Genomic DNA, 26,821 nt, shown 5'->3' on the forward strand with positions numbered 1-26,821 from the left:
CCTGAAGACTCTCTGAAGACCCTATTTATGAAACAATATGCCTGTTTAATAGCAGTGCTGTAGATTACAAGCATGAGTATGTTGGCTCCCAACTGAGAAACCCTCAGACTACTTGACATACCCTCAACCTCTCTGAGAGGTTCCACTAGTTTACTGTGTTCAGAGTCTAGAGATGCTTAGAAAAGAGAGGGATTAGAGCCTGACTGAACAGGGAGTCATCTCTCATGAGTTAAGGGCCCATGAGGTAGCCTAGAAAGAGGGTATCTTTGAAGCAGAGATCCTCAGTATGCATGGTGCCTGGGTAAAGATAATTATGACTAACATCTATTTAGTACTTACCACGCATCAGGCACTGCTTGTCCGACTTAACGGTGCAACCAGGAAATTTGTCGGCTGCACCTGTAATGTCAATTACTTGATCAACATTTCTAAACTGGTTGGTAAACAGCTGCTGACGAGTCCCTTGAGGTACCCCAACCCTCTGAACTTCTCTAGCTCTCCTACTGTTTCCCTGGGGCCCTTAGACTTCTCCATAATCCATCTACTAAAGAGTTAACATCTGGTCCTGTAGGGACCCTCTAGAATCCTGTCCTGGCTTCCAAGCACCCCAGCAATGATTCTGGGGCATTCTGATTGACTGTATTTATTATAATGCATTAAGCACTTGTGCTCTGAGCCAATTTCCTGGGCTCGAGTCCTAGCTCTACTCACTTACAAGATGTGTGGGCTAATTAGTCTCTCTTTGACTCAGTTTTTAACTCATCTCTAAAATGGAGATGACAATGTAATCTCTCTCAAGTGGTTTGTTCTGAGACGAAACGCAGAGCATTTAGAAGAGAGCTGACACCATAGTAGGTAAAATAAAGTATTTGTTATTTTTATTATCTGTACTAATGGTTAAATATCTTGACGCATCTCTACTAACCACCACTGGATGGGGAAAAGATAGGTGGTCTCTGCTGCTATCATTGTGCCCAGGGCCCTCTAGCACTGCTGAATATTCTGAACAACATTCCAGTCTTTTGAGATCTGGCTTATATGGGAATTGAGTATCTTTCTTCTCTTCTTTACTACCTACTTTATACTTTAAATTGATTGTCAACATTTTAAAAATCATAGAATTTCAAATGAAAATCCAGATTTCTGGCATTCCTTGGAAATTTGGAAAACTGACATCACTAGGGCCACATTTTGTCATGGCAACTGTTGGCTACAGCCACACATTGGTTCCTTCCTTGGATGGATGTCAGCTCTGGTGTTCACCATACAGCCCACTGCATCTCTGTTACTGGCTCAGCATTGAGTTTGCTGCCTCTGAACTAGGGTATCATAACTATATCTCTTTCTTTGTAACATGGGAGCCTTCAACTTCAATAACAACACTTTATCTCCTATACTAGATTATAAGATTCTTTATGAAATGGACCATGTTTTATTTATTTTTATGTCTTTGATTTTACCTTACCCATAGTCCTCATTGTTTGGACTGATGAAGTTTAAGCTAATAGTGACTTAAGATAGTTTTAACCCTTATTCAGGAAAGAGTTATTAAAACACAATATAACTGTAGAAGAATATGTAACTGAGAGAGTTGAGTGAACAAATTTTTACAAGTCATACAGATAATCTTATAAAATAGAAGTGGAATTTCATCTAGTTCAGCTGTCTGCTATGGTGATGTGGGAAGCTCCCCAGATAATTCCTATTCTTCCTTGGCAGTCATATGACCTTGAACAAATCATTTCCTGGTGAACCTGTTTCTGCCTTGGCAAAACGTAGGTGATAATAAATGTTCCCTGAAAGTTGTGAGTATTAAATAAGATATAACATATTGTTTGGTTATAAAAATACTTGTAAAATGTTAATATACTTTTGGGAATTGTACTTATAGCAGTGTTTACAGATGAAAATACCAAGGATCCAGAGGACTTGCTACTTAGTGGAAAAGTCAGAATTAGGACTCAAATCACATGAATCTTGACTAGTAGATTTTTTTTTTTTTACTGAAACATCATTCACATTGTAACTAAATGTAGTTAAGAGATTAAGGAGAATAAAAATACTTATTGGAGGTGAGGTAAATCAGGGATCCACTAAATTTGTTTGAGCTATTATAGAAATGATCATTTTAGTATATAAAGGAAAATCACAGGACTGAACTAAATGTATTCTTCATTTGAAAAAAAATTAAGCATCTATTTTGGAGTCAGAGGCACATACTATGACTTAGTTCTAGGGTTTTTATTGGTGAAATTCTCAGTTTAGGAACTTGATAAATTGTCCTTGTTTTTCTCTTAATAAACTTTCCCTTTTGGTCTGGTTTATATGAAGGCAGGTGAAAATTACTAAAATAAACTTTCTCTGGGTTTGAGTTTCTGAAATTTAGGAAGCAGAATGGCATTTTGGAAACCAGAGGACCTGTTTGCATCAATACTCTGTACTTTCCATTCACTTTTGTGGCCTTGGGCAAGTTATTCAGAGTTTCACTTTTCTCATTTGTAGGATGGAGATTCTACCATCTTGAGGGTCATGCTGAAGAAATGTGCCTGACAGAGTGCTCAATTGTAGCACATTGTTATTTGGTTGCAGTTAGAGTTTGAAGCTGGAAGAAATCTTAAAATTTGTTTCATTTGATTCCATCAATCTGTATATGAGAGGATCCCTATGAATCAAACTAACACAAATATTAGTCTGCTCAGTTTCCTTTGAAATTTGTGTAACTGGCCTAATAAGTCATTTTCTAAAGAAGACTTCTTAAAAATAACCAGAGACATGAATATGTAAAAACATTTACCAAAATTACAACTATATAATGTATATTTCTGGCAATGCAATCTTAGAAATTGTGAATATATACAATAAGGCTAGTATGTCACTGTCAGAATCCTATCCAAAGTGCATAGGGATAATTTACACAAATATTTGAATAAAATTATAAACTACTAGAAAAAATAAATTACTATAAATATCACATGATCCAAATATAAGATTATCTGTAGTGAAAGACCACAATTTTCTAAAAAGTGAAACTCAAAATCACACAAGATGTTAAGAAAAAAAACAGTATGGCCAACTTAAAAATTGCTTCAAAATTTAAAAGGCTAGATCTCATGTTAAGTGTTCTTACCATAATAAAATTTAAAAAATTTAAAGTATAATGTTGGTATTTAGTATACATTTAAGTGCTTAATAAATATTAGTTCCTTGAAAAAAAATCACACAAAAACTTTATCCTATGAAATATATCTTTTTAAAAAACATGGTAACAATAAGAACAATGTATCATAACTACATGTAGACACAAAACAGTTAAATTCATGTTTCTTCTTTAGTCTTCAGAGATTGAAATTGATTTAATTGACAAACGGTACAGCTGTTCCCCAGCAACCACTCTGGACATGTATTTATAACTTGCCTCCAGGGGATGGAAACTTCAGAAATAGCTCTTCAAAAAAGAAATAGCTCGAACATTTTAGAATATAGTTTTGGACCTTGACCCTCTCACCTCAAACAACAATGAGGAGTTTGTAAAAAAACATTAAAAATACCAGTGACAGCATAATTCCCTCCAGGTTCATCCAACTTGTTGCAAATGGTGAACTTCATTTTTTATGGCTGAATAATATTCCATTATATATATATATATATATATATATATATATATAATATATGCCATATTATCCTTAGTGAAGTAAGTCAGACAGAGAAAGACAAGTACTGTATATTTCACTTATATGTGGAATTAAAAAAATGAACAAATATAACAAAACAGAAACAGACTTACAGATACAGAGAACAAACTACCAAAGGAGAGAGGTGTGGGGAGGGATGGGCAAAATAGGAGTAAATGATTGAGAGATACAAACTACTAGGTAGATATAAATAAGTTCCAAAGATGTAATGTGCAGCACAAGGAATATAGTCAATATTTTATAATAACTTTGTATGGAGTATACTCTATAAAAATATTTAATATTGTACACCTGAAACTAATATAATATTGTAAGGCAATTACACTTCATTAAAAAAAATCAGAAAAGTTGACTTGGTAGAAGTAATGACACCTACACAAAACTTAAAATAGAATCTGTAGTCAGTACATTATCATGTGCATAAAGTATCAAGCCATTTGAGTAGAAAATAATTGATTCTTTTAAAAATTATTTCAGTGAAGTAAAAAATAAAAAGTGTATAAATGAAGAAAATCAATGTCAGCTTTTTACTTTAAAAAATTCTTATTTATTTCAGTTGTGACTCAGGACTGCAGGGATTATTCTGTCCACCGATGGGGCAGAGACACCATAGCTCTCCATCCCCAGCCCCTGCCTCACTGTCCACTCCCCATGGGGAATTGCCCTTGACAGCTCTGTCAAGGGATCCTGTCAAAGATTATAACTAGAGTGTTGAAGTTAGGTTATTTTGTTTTAATATGTTTTTCTTTAGGTTTTCGTAAGCTATAAAAACACTTCGAGCATGACCATTGTTTCACATACATAAAATACAGTCACAAAATAGAATTTTATGAAACATGTGCTTTTTTGAAGTAAATATTGACGCAATTAGGATGAGGGTAAGAAGAGGAGAATCTAATTCCTTAGGTATAATAATTATGTCTCTGGTCAGAAACATTAGAGATCCTAAAAAAGAGAGAGAGAAATTATAAAAGAGGGCTTTTTAAAGCTAAAATGGGTTTGGTAAAATTACTTAAGAATAAATAATGCAAAATATCCCAGAGTAAAAAATATAGAAAATTCTGACTAGTTGGGCAAGATTTTAATTTATTTGGTGATATTTTTGTACCACATATAAAAGGAGATACAGAAAATCCATCCTGTCAGCAGAATGTTAAGCCTCTTAATTTGAATTATTCAAGTGGATGTGGAAACAAAATTTACCTTGTTTTTAAAGTCTTCTAGAGTCATTTTTATATCATCATTCTTTCTTGACCTCCAAATTTCATTGTGTGCATGATCTGTTATTTGACTTTTTGTTTATTAATTTTTACAGGACATCAGAGATGAAGGTGATGAGACTAAAGCCAGCAGGATGAGTAAATTAAGAAATACAAGAAAGGAAGTCACTAAACTACATAGTTTTTCAACTGAAATAGAAGTGGATATAGCCAACTCAAAAGGTATCTTGCTACTATGATCCCTCAGGAATATGTAGTCAAAGATAATCTCTATTTGGTCTCTTCTTCATAAAACATTTTTCTTCTCTTCTATGGGAGAAGCAAAGAAAGAAAGAAAATTTATTCCTACATAGGCAACATAAAAGATGGAAAATAGGGGCTTCCCTGGTGGCGCAGTGGTTGGGAGTCCGCCTGCCGATGCAGGGGACACGGGTTCGTGCCCTGGTCTGGGAAGATCCCACATGCCGCGGAGCGGCTGGGCCCGTGAGCCATGGCCGCTGAGCCTGCGCGTCCGGAGCCTGTCCTCCGCAACGGGAGAGGCCACAGCAGTGAGAGGCCCGCGTAACGCATAGAAAAAAAAAAAAAAAAAAAAAAAAAAAAAAAAAAAAAAGATGGAAAATATAGGCTTGCAGTATAAATATATAAAAATAATAAAATATTTAGATTTTAAGGGAGTAGAACTAGGAAAATAGTAGTGTGAACAAAAGAGAGTACAGAACAGAAGGAACATATGAGTAAGAAGAGAAGCATCTTTCTGCTCTGAGAATGAGTACAAAGATCATTACTGAAAGAGGCCACAATGAAAATGTGGATCAAGTTTCATAACACATGTTGGATTCCAACTAGACTCCAGTGGATTTGAAACAGTGCTGAAACTAGGAGTTGATGTGGACAACAGTCTCATTCGGGGAAGAGTGGTGTTCCAAGGCAGGGGCAGTACAAATGGCCAGTGCATGGCAACAATAAAATGCAGTTAGACTTTTGTAAACTTTATTATTGTTTTAAAATTCTCTACAGAAAATGCAACCCCATATACCTTAAAACCAGGGTGAACTACTCCCACTGCCCCTTATTTGGTATGTCATTGCCTAGGAATAAATTATTTTATCAAGTATTCCTCTTTACATCATATTGAAGACAGTTGAAAACAGTGCCAACATTTTTAAACATTTTTCCTTTCTTTATTTAAATTGATGTATAGTTGATTTTATAATATTGTGTTAGTTTTCAGGTGTACAGCAAAGTGATTCAGTTATATACATTTTTTCAGATTATTTTCCATTATAGGTTATTACAAGATATTGAATATTGTTCCCTGTGTTATACAGTAAATCCCTGTTGTTTATGTATTTTATGTATAGTGATGTGTATCTGTCAATCTCATACTCCTAATTTTTTTCCCTCCCCACTCTCCCTTTCCCCTTTGGTAACCATAAATTTGTTTCTATGAAAACCATTAAATCTACTACAGAACCGGTAAGTCCGTTTCTGTTTTGTATGTAAATTTGTCTTACTTTTTTAGATTCCACATATAAGTGATTATCATATATTTCTCTTTCTGACTTACTTCACCCAGTATGATAATCTCTAGGTCCATCCATGTTGCTGCAAATAGCAATATTTCATTTTTGGGGCTGAGTAATATTCCATTATATATATATATATATATATATATATATATATATATACATACATACACCACACATACCACACCTTCTTAAACCAATCATCAGTTTATGGACAATTGGGTTGTTCCCATGTCTTGGCTATTGTAAATAATGCTGCCATGAACATTGGGGTACATGTATCTTTTGAATTAGAGTTTTCATCTCTTCTGGATATATGCCCAGGAGTGGGATTGCTGGAACATATGGTAGCTCTATTTTTAGTTTTTTAAGGAAACCTACGTACTGCTTTCCATAGTGGCTACACCCATTTACATTTCCACCAAAGGTTTAGGAGAGTTCCCTTTTTTAATCTAGCATTTATTTGCAGACTTTATGGTGATAGCCATTCTGACTGGTGTGAGGTGATACCTCATTGTGGTTTTGATTTGCATTACTCTAATAATTAGTGATATTGAGCATCCTTTCATGTGCCTGTTGGCCATCTGTATGTCTTCTTTGGAGAAATGTCTATTTCATTTGATAAAATGGCCATACTACCCAAAGCAATCTGCAGATTTAATGTGATGTTCTATCAAATTATCTATGACTTTTTCACAAAACTAGAACAAATAACTCTAATATCTATATGGAACAATGAAAGACCTAGAATTGCCAAAGCAATACTGAGGAGAAAAGAACAAATCTGGTTGTATAACCATCTCAGATTTCAGACAATATTACAAAGCTACAGTAATCAAAACAGCATAGTATTGGCACAAAGCATCATATAGATCAATGGAACAGAATAGAGAGCCCAGAAATAAATCCACATACTTAAGTTCAATTAATATTTGACAAAGAAGGCAAGAATATACAATAGAAAAGAAACAGTCTCTTCAGCAAGTGGTGTTGGGAAAGTTGGACAGCTGCATGTAAATCAATGAACTTAAAACATTCTCTCACACCATATACAAAAATAAACTCAAAATGGTTTAAAGACCTAATATAAGACATGAACACATGAAACTCCTAGAAGACATGAATTGTAGCCATATTTTCTAACATCAGTCAATATTTTCTTTAGGCCAAGGCAAAAGAAATAAAAGCAAAAATAAATAAATGATACCTAATCAAATTTAAAAGCTTTTGCACAACAAAGGAAACCATCAACAAAACGAAAAGACAACATAATGGAATGGGAGAAAATATTTGCAAAACAGTGAGACCAACAAGAGGTTAATATAAAAAATACACAAACAGTTCATAAAACTCCATATCAAGAAAACAAACAACCTGATCAAAAAATGGGCAGAAAACCTTAACATTTTTCTTTATTTCTACAGAAAGGATTAGAAACCAATGGTGTGTCACAAATTGGGGGATACCAATAAACCAGTCATGGGAACCTGGCCCTGCTGAATCTCATTTGCCAGAAAATGACAAGGATTCCAAAGATCAGACAATAGTGATAAAGCCATTGCCCATCAAAAACATCAGTTAACGCTCCTGGTGATGAATTTCACCCAAACTCCAACTATACTTGGTAAGGACTCTGGACAAACTGGCATATGGGTATAGTTGCTAATCCCAAATTTGTATTTGAATTAGTGATATTGTGTTGTTGGTTGAAGATGCTAGCCTGAAAGTCAGAACACTTAAAATAATTTATACACCTATCATTTTATAAATGCTTTACAGTTTTCTTTCCCCACTAGGATGCTCATATGGAAAATGGGAGGGGTTGCCATGCATGGTCTCTCAAGTCTTTCTAAAAGTAAAATTGTTATTATTATTATTTTTTTTAGATTCTATTCCATATAGGTCATTACAGAGTGTTGACTATTCACTGTGTTATTACGGAAGATTCATATTAGTTACCTATTTTATATATAATAGTGTGTATATGTTAATCCTAATTTATCTCTCTCCCCTTTCCCCCTTGGTAAATGTAAAGTTTGTTTTCTTCAGCTATAACTCAATTTCTGTTTTGTTAATTGGTTCACTTGTACCTTTTTTTTAAGATTCCACATATAGGATGATATTTGGTCTTTCTCTGCCCTTTGTACTTCCCTCAGTATGACAATCTCTAGGTCCATCCATGTTGCTGCAAATGGCAATTATTTTGTTCTTTTACTGGCTGAGTACATTCCATTGCACATATGTACCGACATCTTCTTAACCATTCCTCTGTTGATGGACATTTAGGTTGCTTCCTTGTCCTGGCTATTGTAAATAGTGCTGCAATGAACGTTGGGGTGCATGTATCCTTTTGAATTATGATCTTCTCTGGATATATGCTCAGGAGTGGGATTTCTGGATCATATGGTAGCTCTATTTTTATTTTATTTTTTATATCTTTATTGAAGTATAGTTGCTTTACAATGTTGTGTTGGTTTCTGTTGTACAACAAAGTGAATCAGCTACAAGTATACATATATCCCCATATCCCCTCTATCTTGAGCCTCCATCCCACCCTCCCTAGCCCACCCCTCTAGGTCATCACAAAGCATCAAGCTGATTTCCCTAGGCTATGCAGCAGTTTCCCACTAGCCATCGATTTTACATTTGGTAGTGTATATATGTCAGTGCTACTCTTTCACTTCATCCCAGCTTCCCCCTTCCCACCCCCCATGTTCTCAAGTCCATTCTTTATGTCTGTGTCTTTATTTCTGCCCTGCCACTAGGTACACCAGTACCAGTTTTTTTTTATATTCCATATATGTGCATTAGCATATGGTATTTGTCTTTCTCTTTCAGACTTACTTCACTCTGTATGACAGACTAGGTCCATCCACCTCATTAGAAATAACTCAATTTCTTTCCTTTTTATGGCTGAGTAGTATTCCATTGTATATATGTGCCACATTTTCTTTATCCATTCATCCGTTGATGGACATTTAGGTTGTTTCCATGTCCTAGCAATTGTAAATAGTGCTGCAATGAACATTCTGGCACATATCTCTTTTTGAATTATGGTTTTCTCAGAGTATATGCCCAGTAGTGGGATTGCTGGGTCTTATGGTGGTTTTACTTTTAGTATTTAAAGGAATCTCCATACTGTTCTCAATAGTGGCTGTATCAATTTACATTCCCACCAACAGTGCAGGAGGGTTCCCTTTTCTCCACACCCTCTCCAGCATTTATTGTTGTAGACTTTTTTGATGATAGTCATTTTAACTGGTGTGAGGTGATACCTCATTGTAATTTTGAGTTGTATTTCTCTAATAATTAGTGATGTTAAGCATCTTTCATTTGCCTCTTGGCCATCTGTATTTCTTCTTTGGAGAAATGTCTATTTAGATTGTCCACTTATTTTTAATTGGAATATTTGGTTTTTTGATATTGAACTGCATGAACTGTTTGTATATTTTGGAGATTAGTCCCTTGCTGGTTGCTTCGTTTGCAAATACTTTCTCCCAATCTGTGTTTTGTCTTTTCATTTTGCTTATGGTTTCCTTTGTTATGCAAAAGATTTTAAGTTTAATTAGGTCCTATTTGTTTATTTCTGTTTTTATTTTCTTCACTCTCAGAGGTGGATCAAAAAAGATCTTGCTGCAATTTATGTCAGAGAGTGTTCTGCCTATGTTTTCCTCTAAGAGTTTTTCAACATAGTTTTGGAAGTCGTAGCCATGGCAATCAGAGAAGAAAAAGAAGTAAAAGAAATCCAAACTGGAAATGAAGAAGTAAAATTTTCACTGTTTGCAGTTGACATGATACTATATATAGAAAATCCTAAAGATGCTACCAGAAAACCACTAACGCTCATCAATTAATTCAGTAAAGTTGCAGGATACAAAATTAACATCCCCAAATCTCTTTCATTCCTATACACTAACAATGAAAGATCAGGAGAAATTAAGGAAACAATCCCACTTACATCAAAAATAATAAAATACTTAGGAGTAAACCTACCTAAGGAGAAAAAAGGTCTGTAGTCAGAAAACTATAAGATACTGATGAAAGAAATTGAAGATGACACAAACAGATGAAGAGATATACCATGTTCTTGTATTGGAAGAACGAATATTGGCAAAATGATTATAGTACCCAAAGTAATCTATATATTCAAAGTAATCCCTATCAGATTACCAGTAACATTTCTCACAGAATTAGACAAAATATTTTAAAATTGTACAGAGACACAAAAGACTCTGAATAGCCAAGGCTATTATGAGAAAGAAAAATGGAGCTGGAAGAATCAGGCTCCCTGACTTCAGACTACACTACAAAGCTACAGTAATCAAACAGTATGATACTGGCACAAAAACAGAAGTATAGATCAATGGAAGAGGATAGAAACCCCAGAGATAAAGCCACACACCTATGGTCACCTAATCTATGACAAAGGAGGTAAGAATATACAATGGAGAAAAGACAGTCTCTTCAATACGTGTTGCTGGGAAAACTGGATAGCTACATGGAAAAGACTGAAATTAGCACATTCTCCAACACCATACACAAAAATAAATTCAAAATGAATTAAAGACCTAAATGTAAGACCAGATACTAAAACTTCTGTTATTCTAAATTTATGGGTTATCAATAGTGATATAGCTATTTTGACCTATGAGTGTATTGGTCAAAAATCTGTGGGATCCAAGTGATAGAAAATAATTTTAAACTTATTTATTCCACATAGAAATCCATGATGAAAAGATTGAACAAACAAGGTTTGGAAAGGTGTATAGCAGGGTGTAAGGTTAGAGATACAGTGTCTACCAGGCTACTCTCACTTCTGAAACCAATTTCAAGATTGGGAGTTCCCTAAGACTAACCTTAGTTTTGATAATTAGCTATAAGAACTCACAGAACTCACTGAAGGCTATTATCCTCAAGGTTATGGTTTATTACAATGAAAAAAATACAGATTAAATTCAATTAAGGAAAGGATTCATGATGAAGAGTCCAAGGAAGTTCTAAGCATGGAACTCCCACTTGTCCTCTGCCACTGAAGTCATGAACAACACTATTTTCTTGGCAATGGTGTGTGACAATGTAAATGGAGTATTGCCAAGTAGGGAAGCTCACCTTAGTCTTGGTGTGCAGGTCTTTATTGGAGCTCCACAGTCAACTGGTCACACGGCTGACCTCAGTCTCCAGCTCCACTGGGGTCAAGCTGATGCCACATGACTCAATAATAAATGACATTGCTAGACTTTCTAGTGTGGCCAGAGACACAAGGAAAACAAAGGCACTCTTGTCAGGCAGGACATTCTAAGGGCTTAGAGATTACCAGTCAGGGCCAAGGGTAAAGGCCAGAGCTCTCTTTGGGCAAGGTTAAATTCTTTACCACACACAGGGCCTAAGAAGGACATAGAGTCTGGGAGTGAACACTGTCAGGACTCCATATATATTAATTTTCTGTTGCCACCATAACAAATTTAGCATTTTAAAAGAACACAATTCATTATCTCACAGTTCTGTACATCAGAAGTCTAGGTTTGCACAGCTGATTTCTGTGCTTCAAGTATGTCAAGGCCAAAATCAAGGTGTTGGCCCTCTTAGTTCTTAGCCAGAGATTCTAGGAAACAATACACTTCCAAGATCATTCACATTGTTGGGAGAATCCAGTTCCTTGCAGTCATAGGACTGAGGTTCCTGTTTCCTTGCTGGCTGCCAGCTGGAGTGCCCCTTAGCTCCTGGAAGCCTTTGGTTCTATATCTCTGAGCCAGTAGTGCCTCAGATATTTCTCATGTTTGGAATTTCTCTGAATTCCTCATCTTCCACATCTCTTTTATGCCTACAGCTGGAGAAAGTTCTCTGCTTTTAAGGGCTCACCTGAATAATACAAGACAATGTCCGTTTTAAGGTCCATAACCTTAATTACATCTGCAAAGTCCTGTTTGCCCTGCAGTTTAACATATTCTACATGTTCCAGGGTTTAGGGTGTCAACATCCTCGGGGGCAATTCATACCATCTCTCATGCCTGCATTTCTCTGTGGCTTCATGAATGTCTCTTTCTGTGCTTGGCTTCATGAATTTCTCCATGAAGTGAAGAACATGAGCACTGACAGCCTCCAAGCATCAGGGACTATCAATGCAAATGCCACAGGGGCCAGGCAGATAATGAGTGAGGCATGCTGGTGAGAAAGTAGTGAGTGCTATTCACTCAGAGACCACATGGCTTGCAAAGTTGTGAATATTTACTATCTGACCATTTACAGAAAACATTTGCCTACCCATGAATTAGAGGATGCATACATACCCCATTTGAAGGCCACCTCAGAGTTCCAGCCAATGGTTGCTGCAGAGAAATGTTCACCCAGTGTTGCCCAATCTTTCTCTTTTCTCAAGAGAAGGTTGAACTCAAGATTTTTGTATGAAATTTTCTGATATTTAACTGTCAACTAATTTTAAAAAATTTCCAAACACTGGGAAAGCTAATGAGAAAATATCTGCTGATTACACTGGCTCTTTCACAGTTTGTGACCTTTGTTTTATATAGTTCAGGCATAAAAAAATGGAATTTACCATTATTTAGTCTCAAGTCAAAATATCTGAGAAAAGAACTGTGTCATGAGCTCTCTTCTCACCAATCAACTATGACTAGGGGTGTGGGTATAATTATTGATTGATTCAACTTGATTAATTCACAGTCTTCTTCTTTGGCCCAGGGCTAGATTTTTTACAGGCCCCAAGTACCAGGAAGTTTACAACTCCAAACAAACCACCAATAAATAACTTCAAAATAAATATAAAAATAAATCTCCAAAATAAGTGTAAGGATTTTCAATGTGGTATTTTCTTCTCTGTAATAACTACTTTGAATTTATTAAAAATATATTTTTTCAAAGAATAGCTCTCCCTACCCTCACTTTTTATTGTTTTTGTTTTTGTCCCAGCTTTTATACTAGGTTATTCTGCCATCCTTGTTTTTGAATACTGCTGGGCTAATGTGATGTGGCCAAAAGTGGGGTCACATCTGCATTAACAGTGTGGCTCTCAGAGCAGCCAGGTTGATGAAGGAAAGGAATATGGCAGCCGTCCCTAAGCTGAATGTATTACAGAGTGTACTCTCAAATGCACTTTTCCTCTTTTGAAATGAGTTTTTTGAAAGCCCAAGCACCTATTTAGTTTGTCTTTTATAAGTGACCATGGCTTGTTCTCTATAACTGAAACATGTCCTCATTGTCACAGAACATGGACATTTCTCCAAGGCTTTCTAGCTGCTATAGAGCTTTGAGGTTTGCTTGGTTTTTCATGTTTTCTTATTTTTCCCCTTAAAAATTCACAGCCATGAAACTTCCTCTATAAAAGCACATTGATTTAATTTATTAACTCTCTGAGGAGATGGGAAAGGAGAGCACCTCTCAGGAGCCACAGTATAAGTAAAACAAATGAGCCCCTGAACTGGCAAATATCTGTCTTCTCTTCTATCATACACATGTATGCTCTATCATACACATCTAGGAAGCGCTGACCAAAAGGTTTAATTGTAACTAAGAAGTGCAATTTATTTGAAGAAAAGAAAGTCAGACAATTCAGATTAGTTGATGCCATGAAAATGAAATTTGATTGAATAGGGCTCTCATATTTGGTGAAAGAATTAAACTTTTAAATGAAAATTTGATACTTAGGGTACATATCAAAATATGTGATGCCAATTTTTACTTTTTAATTAGACAAGGTCAAATCACACGATGTATTCATTACTTAACTAAATAATTAAATCACATTAATTATTAAATTATTAAAGGAATAGCCAGTGAGTGCCTATGATATTCCTGTACTGCTTGGAGATACTGGGGATACAATAGCAAGTAAGTAAATACATAATAAGTAAGCTCTCCTGGAGCTAACATGCAAGTGGTGAAGACAGTAAACATGTATTACACAACAACATGGCAGGTGGTGATTAGGACCCTGAAGAAAATGGAGACTGGTCAGTATATTATTATGGGTTTGAATTGTGTCTCCCCAGAATTCATATGTTGAGTTCTAACCCCTAGTACCTCACAATGTGACTGTATTTGAAGACAGAGTTTTAGAAGAGGTAATTAATGTTGAATTAGTTCTGTAGAATGGGCCCCTAATCCAATATGACTGGTGTCCCTATAAGAAGAGATAGGAAACACACACACAGAGGGAAGACCATGGCCATCTACAAGCCAAGGAGAGATGTCTTCAGAAGAAAACAACCAATATTGCTGACACCTTGGTCTTGGACTTCTACTCTCCAGAACTGTAAGGAAATAAATTTCTGTTTAAGCCTCCTGGTCTATGGTATTTGTTATGGCAGCCCTAGCAAACTAATATATGCACTCACTGTCCAGCCATAGTGCAACTTGGTGATGTTAGAGAGAATCAGTGGTTGGACCTGTTCACATTGTGATCAAATCTCACAGAATTAATACTTCAGATGGTTATGTTATTTTTCCCCAGCACTTTCACCATGATAAATTATCCCACCTTTGCATTTGGTGGCATGTTTATTGTCTATAGCTTCCTCACTCAATAACATAAAGCTCTCTAAGGGTGCCCAACCTTTTTCTGGCTGCCCCTATAATATATGTGCAGTATAAATAGTATGTGGTAACAAAAAAAAATCTATATTGAGTGGATAAACCTTTTTCTTATTTTAAAATAACACTCATTTATTGTAGTAACTGTAGAAGATACAGATAAGGCAAAGAACTAATGATTTCCTGTGATTGTATTATTGGTGAACCAGTAAAATGACTATTCCTTTAATAGGAGACGTCTTCTGATTTTTTTATGTTATTAATATATTTATGGTTTACATGTAATTGCTTATTAGGTTTAGAATACTGATTATCTGAAATTTTCCATATTTTAAAATGCCTATAAATTTTATTTTCTTTAAGGAGACTTATTCATCTTGGGCAGAACACCCAATACTTCAGAATAAGTTTGGGAACACAGCAACTGATAATTTGGCATAAAGCACTGTAACTGCTACAGCTTAATTGTTTCTGTTAAATGGAAGGTAGTTATAAAGCCTATGGAGCATCAGAGCAGCCAAATTTAACAGTGACGGGACAGCATTCCTAATATATTTGCATAGGTAGAACCAGTCATTGCATAGGTAGAACCAATCAAATGGCTACATGTGCTTCATGTACTTAAAATCTACTTAATCTGTGTTTTTAAACTGTCAATCTTTATGTTTTAAAAGCCTAATTATATCTCAAAAAATGATACTCAAGCATCACTTTAAAATTACAGCTGTTCAACATCAGTGATGCAACAGATTGATGGGTATTCAGATTCAGACATGATCATGGTACCATTTACCAGGGTTAGAGTAATTGTGCTCACTTGATGCATTTAAGAAACATTGATATGGTGCTTACTGTCTGCCAAGAACTGTTAAATAACTTGTTTAATCATCATAACAAGCCTATGAAATAGGTAATATTGTGTCAGTGAGAAAGCTGAGGCACATAAGAAAGCTGAGATAAGGAAAGTTGCCAGGGCAAAGGCAGAATTTGTAGGGAGGCAGATGAGCTTCAGTGTTTGTGCTGAATGACTACAATCTGCTGCGTCTCCTAAAAGTCAGACAGCAGCCAACATCTATGATGTGTACTGTGTGCCTGATCCTTCTATATGCTTTAGATTCATTCAGTCACTTTACGGTATTGAGTCACCCACCGAGAATCAAAAGGTCTGGGTTCCAGTTTCAATTTTGGTGATGGACTGAGAGCGTGATTCAGGGAACCTGGTTGTACTTCTCTGGGACTTAAGCTACTGAGTTGGTTGAATTAAATGTTATCTCCAGTCTCTTCTAACTCTAGAGTTTTAGAATTTGTAGACTATCTTAAAAGTCTTGAAAAAAACTTCTTTTTAAGTTTTCTAGTTTTTCAAAATGGAGTACTCAGTCTAGATTTTTCATCTCCTACACTCTCATTCTTGGAAAACACTTTTATATGCTCATTTATACAAGTTTTAAATTTGACAGAGATGTAGATGTCTTAGATTCAGATGCTGTTATAAAGATATAAAGCTCTTTGGCAAAGAAAATGAAACAAAAAGGCAAACCCACAGAAAATAAAACAAACAAATAATTTTACCTTTAATCATACAGGAACTTTTTATTTGGGTAAAACCAGTTAGTTCAAGAAGCTTGATGATACTCATCTATATACAGCCTTATATGGTGCCAAAACAGTGATGTAAATATATTCTAATTTCCATAAGCAAAGACATTTTCAGTAAGTGCTTACATATAATATTACTGTTTACTTAAGCAAATAGAGTTAACCTTCACCTTGCCCCAGGTGATAATCTCTTAGACTGTTTAGAGACAGTGTTCTCAGGAATAAGCAAAGACACGGAAAACATGATGCTTTTGTTAATGATCATAATGACTAATTCACTATTCTCTAGCCTCATTTTACTTCGCAGTTCATCGTGATCTAATGATTTAGACCATTTTTTATTTTACAGATAACACCGGGAACAGCACTCAAATTCCTACTGCACCTCAACTCTCCTCTAGAATGAAACACATTAAACAAGAGATGGACAAAAATCACCTTCAGTTTGTGCGATTTGAAGCAACAGACCTCCATGGTGTGTCCCGGTCTAAGAGTATCCCTGCACACTTTTTCCAAGTGAGTTTTGCTTATGATTGAATATAATTTCATTCAATTCATTTGCAAGCAAATGGTCCTTATTGCTCTTTCTTATTTTATTGTAACCTATACAGCAATTCTATTTGAAAACCAATCATTCATTTTGTTTCTTCCCTTGCCACTCCCCAGACACATTATTGTTCCCCTAAGAGCTGAATGTATACTTTCAGCTCCCAAACAGCAATTCATTTACCCAATATAAATATAAAACTAATTAAGACTGGTAATTTTCATCCTTCTGCCTTGAATAATTTCACTGCTTTTTTCTCTTATTGCAATTATGAAGATTATAATTTGTTTGATATGAGAAAATTACGACAGAAGACCTAGGAGTAAAAACAAAGAGAAAAATAAGATTAAATAGAATTTTCTAGATAAAAAGTATATCCCTTTTAGCTTCTAATTCTGATAAGAATATATCCTATTTTTGTTGGATAACAATAAATATTATTAAGTTCTGAAAAATAGTGATATCAAGAAATATGATATTTTTAGATATGTTTTGAGATTTTCTGAGTATTTTTCAGTTTATGTCATGTATTTACTTTAATAACTGACTTACTGTGTTACTGAAACATCATTTCTTAGGAAGGGACATCAGTATTATATACAAAAGTATGAAAATTAAGCATCCTCTAAGATTATTGTTTAAATATATCTTACTTATTACTTCAATATCAAATTGTAATTTTTCTCATTTGCTTTATATTGGGAAAAATTGGGCATCTTCAAAACATTTTTTAAAGAATTCCAAAAGATTCAAATCTGTTTCTTCAAAAATTCTTTAGATCTGCCTGCACACACCACACACACACACACACACACACACACACACACACACACACACGAAGTTTATGTATATAGGTCCCTGAGTAGGTTGAAAATTAAGCAGGCGCTGAGTAAACAGTGCTTGACTTACTCAACTTTACTACTGGCAAAAGCAGATTTGGATCATCCAGGTCAAATGGCACTTGGAAATGTGCAGAGATGGTGGAAAGTGAAGGAGGAAGTGGCTCACCGACACCTGCAGAAGAGTCGCTTCTGCGAGCATCAGCCCTTCCTCATTAGCCACCCTGTTTGAGATTTGGAAGTAATATAACAACCAGTTTGGCTTGCAGAATGTGAGTAGGTTTTGTTAACCTCACGGTGTTCACTGACATCATAGGAACCAAACTTTACAGTCAGCTTTTTCTCCACCCATTAATGGAAACGTCAACACATGAAACCTTATTGATATTCCTACTACACAATTTCTACATTTTTATGTGTCTGTTCAACTTTATAACTTCATTATTTCCATGTTGTATGGCACATAGAAAAGTTAAATAAAAGTTAAATCCATTGAACCCAAGAGGTATTTGACTAGAAAGTGCCTTAGCAATCATCTACTCTAACACTTCTGTTTCACAGATATGGAGGCTGAGGCACATAACATAGTTCTGTGACCTGCTTAACTTCACACAAGGAATTAATGACAGAGTTAGGACTGCTGACTTGAAGGCTGCAACATTTTGGAAACTATAACATAGGTCCACATTCATGGGCAAGGTTTCTGGAACTCTGCGCCTGTGAGGTAGTTTGTTCGTTAGTGTGTTGTAAAGGTGAGTGAAGAGAGGAGTGCAGCTGTCAGCAGTCCCGGCTCTTCTGTCCTGTGTGTCCCGGGTGTGACAACAGTCAGCTCTCTGAGAAAGACTGAGGATTCTTTACTGTAGACTTTGGAGAGTCAATTACCTGTGGGGATTACAATAGAATAAGCCTTATCTGAAGTATTAGCCACTACACCACACGATAAAAAGTGCTTTAAAAATATTTTTGGTTATGAGCAGTTCAAATAATTCTGTTAGGTTTTACCTTTGTCATTTGCTATAGACATTTTCTTTATCATTATAGCTTTTCTTTATGAGTGCTGTTTTCATGAACATGAGCATATAAAGTCTCCAAGGCTAAAGCTATTAAGACTTGTTTATAAATTACCTTCGGGGGTTCTATTTTAAACTATTTAAAATTTATCTGATACTAAGCTAGCTTTAACCAACAGATGTTAAACATTTTTTTCTCGTCCTCCCAGCCCCCACGTTTTTGTTTGTTTTCAAGTTTCAAAACTTGATTGCTCTATCCTTTAACTTCTTTAGGAAAAAGTGATCCATGGCGTTTACATGCCCCGAGGTTATCTTGAATTGATACCAAATCCTAAGGACAATGAAGTGGATCACATAAGAGCAACATGTTTTAATAGTGACATAGTCCTGATGCCAGAGCTATCGACCTTCAGAGTTTTGCCGTGGGCCGAGAGGACAGCAAGGGTGATCTGTGACACGTTCACTGTGACTGGCGAGCCTCTGTTGACTTCCCCAAGGCACATCGCAAAGAGGCAGCTGAGCCGGCTGCAGGACTCTGGTTTCTCCCTATTCTCTGCCTTCATCTATGATTTTTGCACTTTTGGTGTACCTGAAATTATCAATTCAAAGACCATATCTCTTCCTGCTTCAGCATTGCTAAATGATCACGACCAGCCTTTCATCCAGGAACTCGTGGATGGGTTGTATCACACTGGGGCCAATGTTGAGAGCTTTTCCTCCTCTACCAGGCCTGGCCAGATGGAAATCTGCTTTCTGCCTGAATTTGGCCTCAGTTCAGCTGATAATGCATTTACCTTTAGAACAGCTGTCAAAGAAGTGGCAAGGAAATATAATTACATCACCAGCTTTTTCATTGAGACTGGATTCTGCAATTCAGGAATTTTGTCTCATAGTCTCTGGGATGTCGATGGCAAGAAAACATGTTCTGTAGCAGTTCTGGAACGGAGCAGCTCACGACCACTGGGAAAAAATGGTTGGCAGGTCTCTTGAAGCACTCTGCTGCCCTCAGCTGCTTGATGGCTCCTGCCGCTAGCTGCCGGAAGCGCTATTTCAAGGAGAGTAAAGACCTGAAGGAGAGTGTGCCGACAACGTGGGCATACAACGATAACAGCTGTGCTTTTAATATCAAGTGCCATGGTGAGAAAGGCACCAGAATAGAAAATAAACTGGGCTCAGCCACGGCAAACCCTTACCTGGTGCTGGCTGCCACCGTGGCTGCAGGCTTGGATGGACTTCAAAGAAACGATGGTGTTTTGGCTGCTCCAGAGGATGGCACAGACCTTCATCAGCCCAAATTTTCTGAGATCCCTTTGAAACTAGAAGATGCCCTCATGGCACTGGAGGAAGATCAATGTCTGAGACAGGCTCTAGGGGAAACTTTTATTCGATATTTTGTTGCCATGAAGAAATATGAGTTGGAAAGTGAAGAAACAGATGCTGAGAGAAATAAATTCTTAGAGTATTTTATTTAGTGGGAAACCCTTGACTGTTCCTGTAGTGATGTGAGTTTTACTTAAGTAATTGATCTGCCAGAAAGAAAAGATTGGATTTTTGCAACAACAAGAAGACTACAAATGCTTTCTCTCTTTTTTGTCCCCATGGAGTATTTGACAGATGAAGTGGGGTTGCTGAGAGGATTCTGATTCAGAAACAAACAATAAAGTTGTGGTGCAGCTGTGATGTGAAAACCCAGCAAACCTTGTCACTCGGTGGTCATTGCCTCTGCATATGTTGACCTAGATACGAATATTCAGTTTTGTGGGAGCAACAAATATATTCACACAATTAAAAAGACTTAAGAATTAGAATGCAAAATTTAAATAACTCTAAAAAATGAAATAATTTCAAATATACACATAGGTTGTGACTGCCAGGAAAACAAAGATATTTGCTAATATAATCTCACTCATCAAGGTATTCTGAAGGTCTATTTTTCAAGCATCATTGTGATGCCTCTAAATGATTTAATTAAGTTTTACAAAAATATGTCATGATGACAAGTTAGCGGAAGTTTTCACATATGTCCCTTCTCTTCCTACCCTTTGTCACCAGCTCCTGAAAGGCCAAGGAACTTCAAGGCTGTAATGTCCACAAGAAACAAATCCACAAGAAATAGATTTTGAGCTGGGAACAATGAGGTCAAATATTTAAAAGTAGTGAAAATGTTTCTTTAAATAGTATCTCATATAAAAGCCGTATTCATAAAATACAGATGGAATGGGGATGGGCTGTGGTGGGTGGGCTCTGCCTGGTTTGTACTACTCTTTGAAACTGGAGATTTCAAAGATACCTCTGGTGTTTTGTGGAGCATGAAAACAACTGCCTTGATAACCAGGGCAATGCTTTCAGCTAAAATTGTCTTTAAATTACCGAGTCTCCTGCCCACAGAAGTTGGTATCTCCCCAGAGAAGCTTAAATGTTCTAGACCTTTGTGTGAATGAGATACTATTGTAACTATCACCAAAGTTTAGCTTCTTTTGGGAGGAAATTCAAAATCCACTTACTAGCAAATAAAAACCCTATTCCACTGCTTAGAATCAAATAGGAGATTTTATGTTCAATTAAAAACAACTGTGGTCTCAGCTGAGAGAGCAAACATGCAGGCACAGGATTAGAATATGGTTCAGATCCTCCTAATTCAAATCCATGGTTCTCAGTAGCTTTAATACTGAAAGTCAGACTGTCTTCTTCTAATTGCTCACCCTCTTTCCTTTGAGCATGGAAACTCTAGGAAACTTCCTTCAAGGACGGATTCTCCATTCCCTGTCCTTTCCCCATCCTTCTGCCCTCACCTTCCTGCCGACTAACCTGCAGGTGATGTGGCTAGAGTGAGGCACTGAGGAATGGAGCTGCACAGGATAGTAACGGGGTGGAAGCTTTGTCCTGTGGGCAGAGCACGCTTTGCCCGCATTCAGATTTTTACTTCTATCTCCTTTAAGGCACCATGAGTTTGGGTCTTTGTTACTTGGACTAAAATCACCTTTCTTGCTTGTGTGTGAGTGTGATTGTATGTGTGTGTGTGTGTGTGTGTGTGTGTGTGTCTATCTGAGTATGTGTGGGGAAAATGTGAGGGATTTGGGGATGAAAGAATAAAGGTAAAGGAACCAGTGAAAGATCAGTTCCTCAACCTTTCTATTCTAGGAGAATCTGAATTAGAGGGATTCACACATGCAAAAAAGTTACATTGTCACCCACCCTAACAGAGCTGTATAGACCTGTACAGCAAAGAGTGTTTCCCACCCTTCAGTTTTACAACGATCGAGTCTTTAGCCACTGCAGTCACTGACCAACAGTGTACCCCAGAAGGAATTCAGGATGAAAAACAGGATGAAATGTGCTTTGGAAAAACAGGCCTTTAGACAGTGAGATGCATATCTGAGGAAGAATTTTAATGAACCCAGATTCTTGTATCTTCCCATGCATAGAAAAGCACTAAAATCATTAACTGAACTACCTGTTCATTGTGACTAGAGATAATCTTTTACTGAGATGTATGCTTGGTTGACTGCCCTTATTCCTTAGCCCAAAGTCATGTATATCCTGGCTCCTTCCCTACTTCTTTGGAGCAGTTCCTCAGAGCTGTCTGAGAGGCTGTCTCCCAGGCTACAGTCCATAGTAAGACCCTGAATAAAACTTAAACTCACAGATCTTACATTGTGCCTTTTTCTTTCAGACCCCTTATGCAGCTCATGTGCCTTCATGAAACATGTCTAGTGCTTTGGCTTAGTTTTACCACAATGTGTAAAAGATGGCATAAAAACTCTGTTAATCAAGGTGTTTGTAGCCTTTTTTTTCTCCTGGAATATGATATTAGCAAAATAACTTTTAAAACCCACAATATCCAGGATGGCAGTGTGAGGGAATTATGTAACTGGGAACGCTATCAATCGGTGTTCAGTATACAGTAGTGAGTTGACAGAAAATATTCAGCCATGTGTTACCAATCAGTTTATAATATAAACTGGTGTGGCAATCTTCACAGAGATTTCCTTTAGGGTGTTCTGATGTATATATTCTTGCTTTTTAAGGCAAACCAAAAATAAACATCGGCTAAGAGAGTTCAGAGCTAAAGAAAAATTGGAGTAGACACACAAATTCTGTTGTATGTTTCCTATTTATCCATTCACAGGCTTTTTATTTTTGAAGGGACTTTCTCTGATGCTTCTACTGTCTTAGTCTAGGTTAAGAGGGCCAAGCAGTCATTCAACAGCATTTATTGGACATCTGTTGTGTGCTAAGCCTTTTGCTGGGACTCACAGTTCTAGGGGAGACCAAGACAAATTTGAGCAGACAATGAAAGGGTTTGGGATCTGTGTATTTTAAACAGAACAGCAAGAATTTTTTGTAGCTCTAATACTGAAAAAACTAGTTAGAAGCCTGCACTTTAGCTGGAAAAGGATACTTTATGAATCTCTTCACGAAATTACTCCTTTATTTTCAATTATTATAACTGTTCTAATCAAAGATTAGGGGAAATGTGATTACTGAATTTAAGGCTGGTTGTTAAGTGAGTACACATAAGAAGTATAAACTAAAGACTATAATAAGGCAAGGAAAGAAATATCAGTATCATAGTAGGAAGCTTCTGTTTTCAAGGACATTTTATGATCTAAAATTTCATTTTACAGTGATTGTCTGAATAACAACGAAGCTTAAAATACTTAGTTGAAGGCAATGAGAGATTTAAAGACTTTAATATGAATAAAAATTGAAAGCACATAGTAAAGTCTGAACTTATCAGTGACACATAACAGTTTACTGACATATCTTCAGTCAACTGTTTGAAAAAATAGGTTACCAATATATTTGTAATATGGATATTATGGGGCAATACCTTTAATCTTGGGTTTCCTATTACAGGTGTTAAAACTTGTATCTCTAAACGTTACATATGTGCACTGTGCCTTGTATCTTCCCTGTTAAAGCTCTTCTCATATTGCCTATAATTTAGTAGTTTACATGACAGATTTTCTAATTAGAATGAGTTCCAAGAAGGAATGGCCCAGATCTTGTTCATATTTATATTTTTTATTCCTTGCAGATATTCTGAAATTCAATAACTGTTTAACCAGTCAATTGATTGATCAAACAGCTTATATGCTATAGGCATAATACAGTTCTATAGTATAGTATAATACTCTCACACACATGCACATACCCAGAGAGAGTGAGAAATAAAGATGGGGAAAACTGAAAGAATCAGTGATTTGTGGCTTGTTATTGGCCCTAAAATTTCTGCAATTAGGTGAACTTCTTTAGATTCCTCTGTTTTCAGAAACTCATGTGTAAACACTATTTGATCAGCTTGATGGGGATCATAAAAAACAGAGATCAGGGTGGAATAGTCATGCTTATTTGCCGAGCAGAACCCTTCAATGGCTTTCTTTTTTTTTTCTTTTTTAACATCTTTCTTGGAGTATAATTGCTTTACAATGGTATGTTAGTTTTGGATGTATAACAAAGTGAATCAGCTATACATATATATATATGTTCCTATATCTCTTCCCTCTTGAGTCTCCCTCCCTCCCACCCTCCCTATCCCACCTGGCTGCTTCCCACTAGCTATCTATTTTACGTTTGGTAGTGTATATATGTCTATGCCATTCTCTCACTTTGTCACAGCTTACCCTTCCCCCTCCCCATATTCTCAAGTCCATTCTCTAGTAGGTCTGTGTCTTTATTCCTGTCTTACCCCTAGGTTCTTCATGACCTTTTTTTGTTTAGATTCCATATATATGTGTTAGCATATGGTATTTGTTTTTCTCTTTCTGACTTACTTCACTCTGTATGACAGACTCTAGGTCCATCCACCTCCCTACAAATAACTCAATTTCATTTCTTTTTATGTTTGTGGAATTTCCCTCCTTTTGTCTCCTGTCTTGCAAGGTAGAAGTCAGAACCTCACCTTTCCAGTTTCTGTCACAGCTATGGTACAAAGACTGTCAATCAGATGTAATCATTCAACCTTTGTGGACTCCATTCTGGGTAAGCCTGAGGGAGGCCACAGTGACAACAGTCCCAGGGGCAGCATCCTTGGACTCTTGTCACTCTGGCCTCCCTCAGGCTTACCCAGGGATAATGTTTCCATAATGTTACAGAAACATTAACTGCATTATGTGATGTGTGAAATTAATCCGGGTTTTTTTAACATCTTTATTGGAGTATAATTCTTTTACAATCGTGTTAGTTTCTGCTTTATAACAAAGTGCATCAGCTATACATATACATATATCCCCATATCTCCTCCCTCTTGCGTCTCCATCTCCCTCCCACCCTCCCTATCCCACCCCTCTAGGTGGTCACAAAGCACCGAGCTGGATTACTCTGCCAGTGGTAGTCGCTTAGGGCCTCTCAGAGCAGTCAGACTTATCTTCCAAACCTGATTTTCTGACCTTCCCAGATTCTGTGAATTATCTAATATCTTTTAATACATTCCTGGTCTGCTTAAGCTAGAATTTGCAAAAAGTATCCTGACTGAAAACAGTCTATAAAAGGACACAGAAAGAGCAAGACACTTTGATAAGGGGGAAGGGGGAAAGCAGGGAGTGCTCTTTAATCAGAAAAGTAGGAACAAGTTAATGTTTATATTAGATGTAGATTTGTACCAGTTTATTAAGCTACATCACACTGGTGCTTTCTCATTCGCTGCCTTATTTGATGCTCCCTACAATTTCATGAGAATAGTATGCTCATTATTTTAATAGGAAGAGATGTAAGACTCAGAGAAGTTAATTGTGGAGACAATTGGCAGGTGAATCCAGGCCCCACACTTTGAGTCTCATGGTCTCCGTGCTACACACCAAAACACCATTCACTGTAGAGTTCCAGCAGAGTCACTAAAAAGAATGTTATGTTTCAATTTTAAGGCTTCTGGGCACCAACAGGTAGGTTCTTTAGCTAGATAACTAAATAATTGGACCTTTTCTTCTTTGTTAATATGTACTTCAATTTAAAGTAGTTTCACTAAGTTTTATTCAATGTGTTTGACTACAAACAAATCTCAGCAAACCAGGTGTGGGATTGTTCAGGTAATAGCTATCTGCCAGCTACTCCACACAGGCCAGAAAATCTCATCAAAAAGGAAGATCATGCTATAACAGCATTTATATTACATTCAGAACTTTTCTCAGAGAAGAATAGTAATTTAAGCCATAAAATTTTTTATCATTTTTTGAATATAAAAATACCTGGTTGAAATCCCTAAGTCCCTGGGATTTAAACTGAAATTATTTTGTTCCACCTTCAGAAATCTTCCTTGACAAGAAATCTGCCTTCACTGAGAGCATAAAATATTTGATACTTCTCTATGTCTGCTTAAGGAATAACACATAAGAACATACATTGATGTTTTTTTAAAAAACAGGCAGCTTATCTGAAGGGAAAAGTTATAAATTAAAGTGAATTGACTAGAACCTAGCACACAATGAGAGTTTTTTTCTTTTCTTTCCTTTTTAGAGTTTTTCCTTTTAAGGTCAATATGATCAATTGATTCATCACCAATCATCAGGATCACTTCACACTTGTCAGAATGGCTATTATCAAAAAGGCAACAAATGTTGGCAAGTGTACGGAGAAAAGGAAACCCTCATGCATTGTTGGCGGGAATGTAAATCGGTGCAGCTACTGTGGAAAACAATATGGAGATTCCTCAATAAATTAAGAATAGAACTACCTTATGATCCCGCAATTCCACTCTTGGATAGTTTTCCAAAGAAAATGAAAACATGAATTTGGAAAGATATATGCACCCCTATGTTCATTGCAGCATTATTTGTAAATAGCTTGGCTATTTGTAAATAGCCAAGATAAGGAAGCAACCTAAGTGCTCATGAATAGATGAATAGATG

General features: G+C 36.4%; 1 protein-coding gene across 1 annotated transcript; it reads left to right on the forward strand.

The window, feature by feature from the left end:
- The first annotated feature begins 286 nt into the window (after positions 1 to 286).
- Positions 287 to 20,446, forward strand: LGSN (lengsin, lens protein with glutamine synthetase domain). The gene is given in 9 exon segments (XM_032650898.1): positions 287 to 436; positions 5,008 to 5,134; positions 7,863 to 7,874; positions 7,877 to 7,923; positions 7,925 to 8,015; positions 11,525 to 11,557; positions 16,928 to 17,094; positions 19,248 to 19,887; positions 19,890 to 20,446. Coding segments are annotated over 9 exon segments (1,824 nt in total).
- The last annotated feature ends 6,375 nt before the right edge of the window (positions 20,447 to 26,821 follow it).

The sequence above is a fragment of the Phocoena sinus genome, chromosome 12 (assembly GCF_008692025.1).
Source record: "Phocoena sinus isolate mPhoSin1 chromosome 12, mPhoSin1.pri, whole genome shotgun sequence".
NCBI classification, from domain to species: Eukaryota; Metazoa; Chordata; class Mammalia; order Artiodactyla; family Phocoenidae; genus Phocoena; species Phocoena sinus.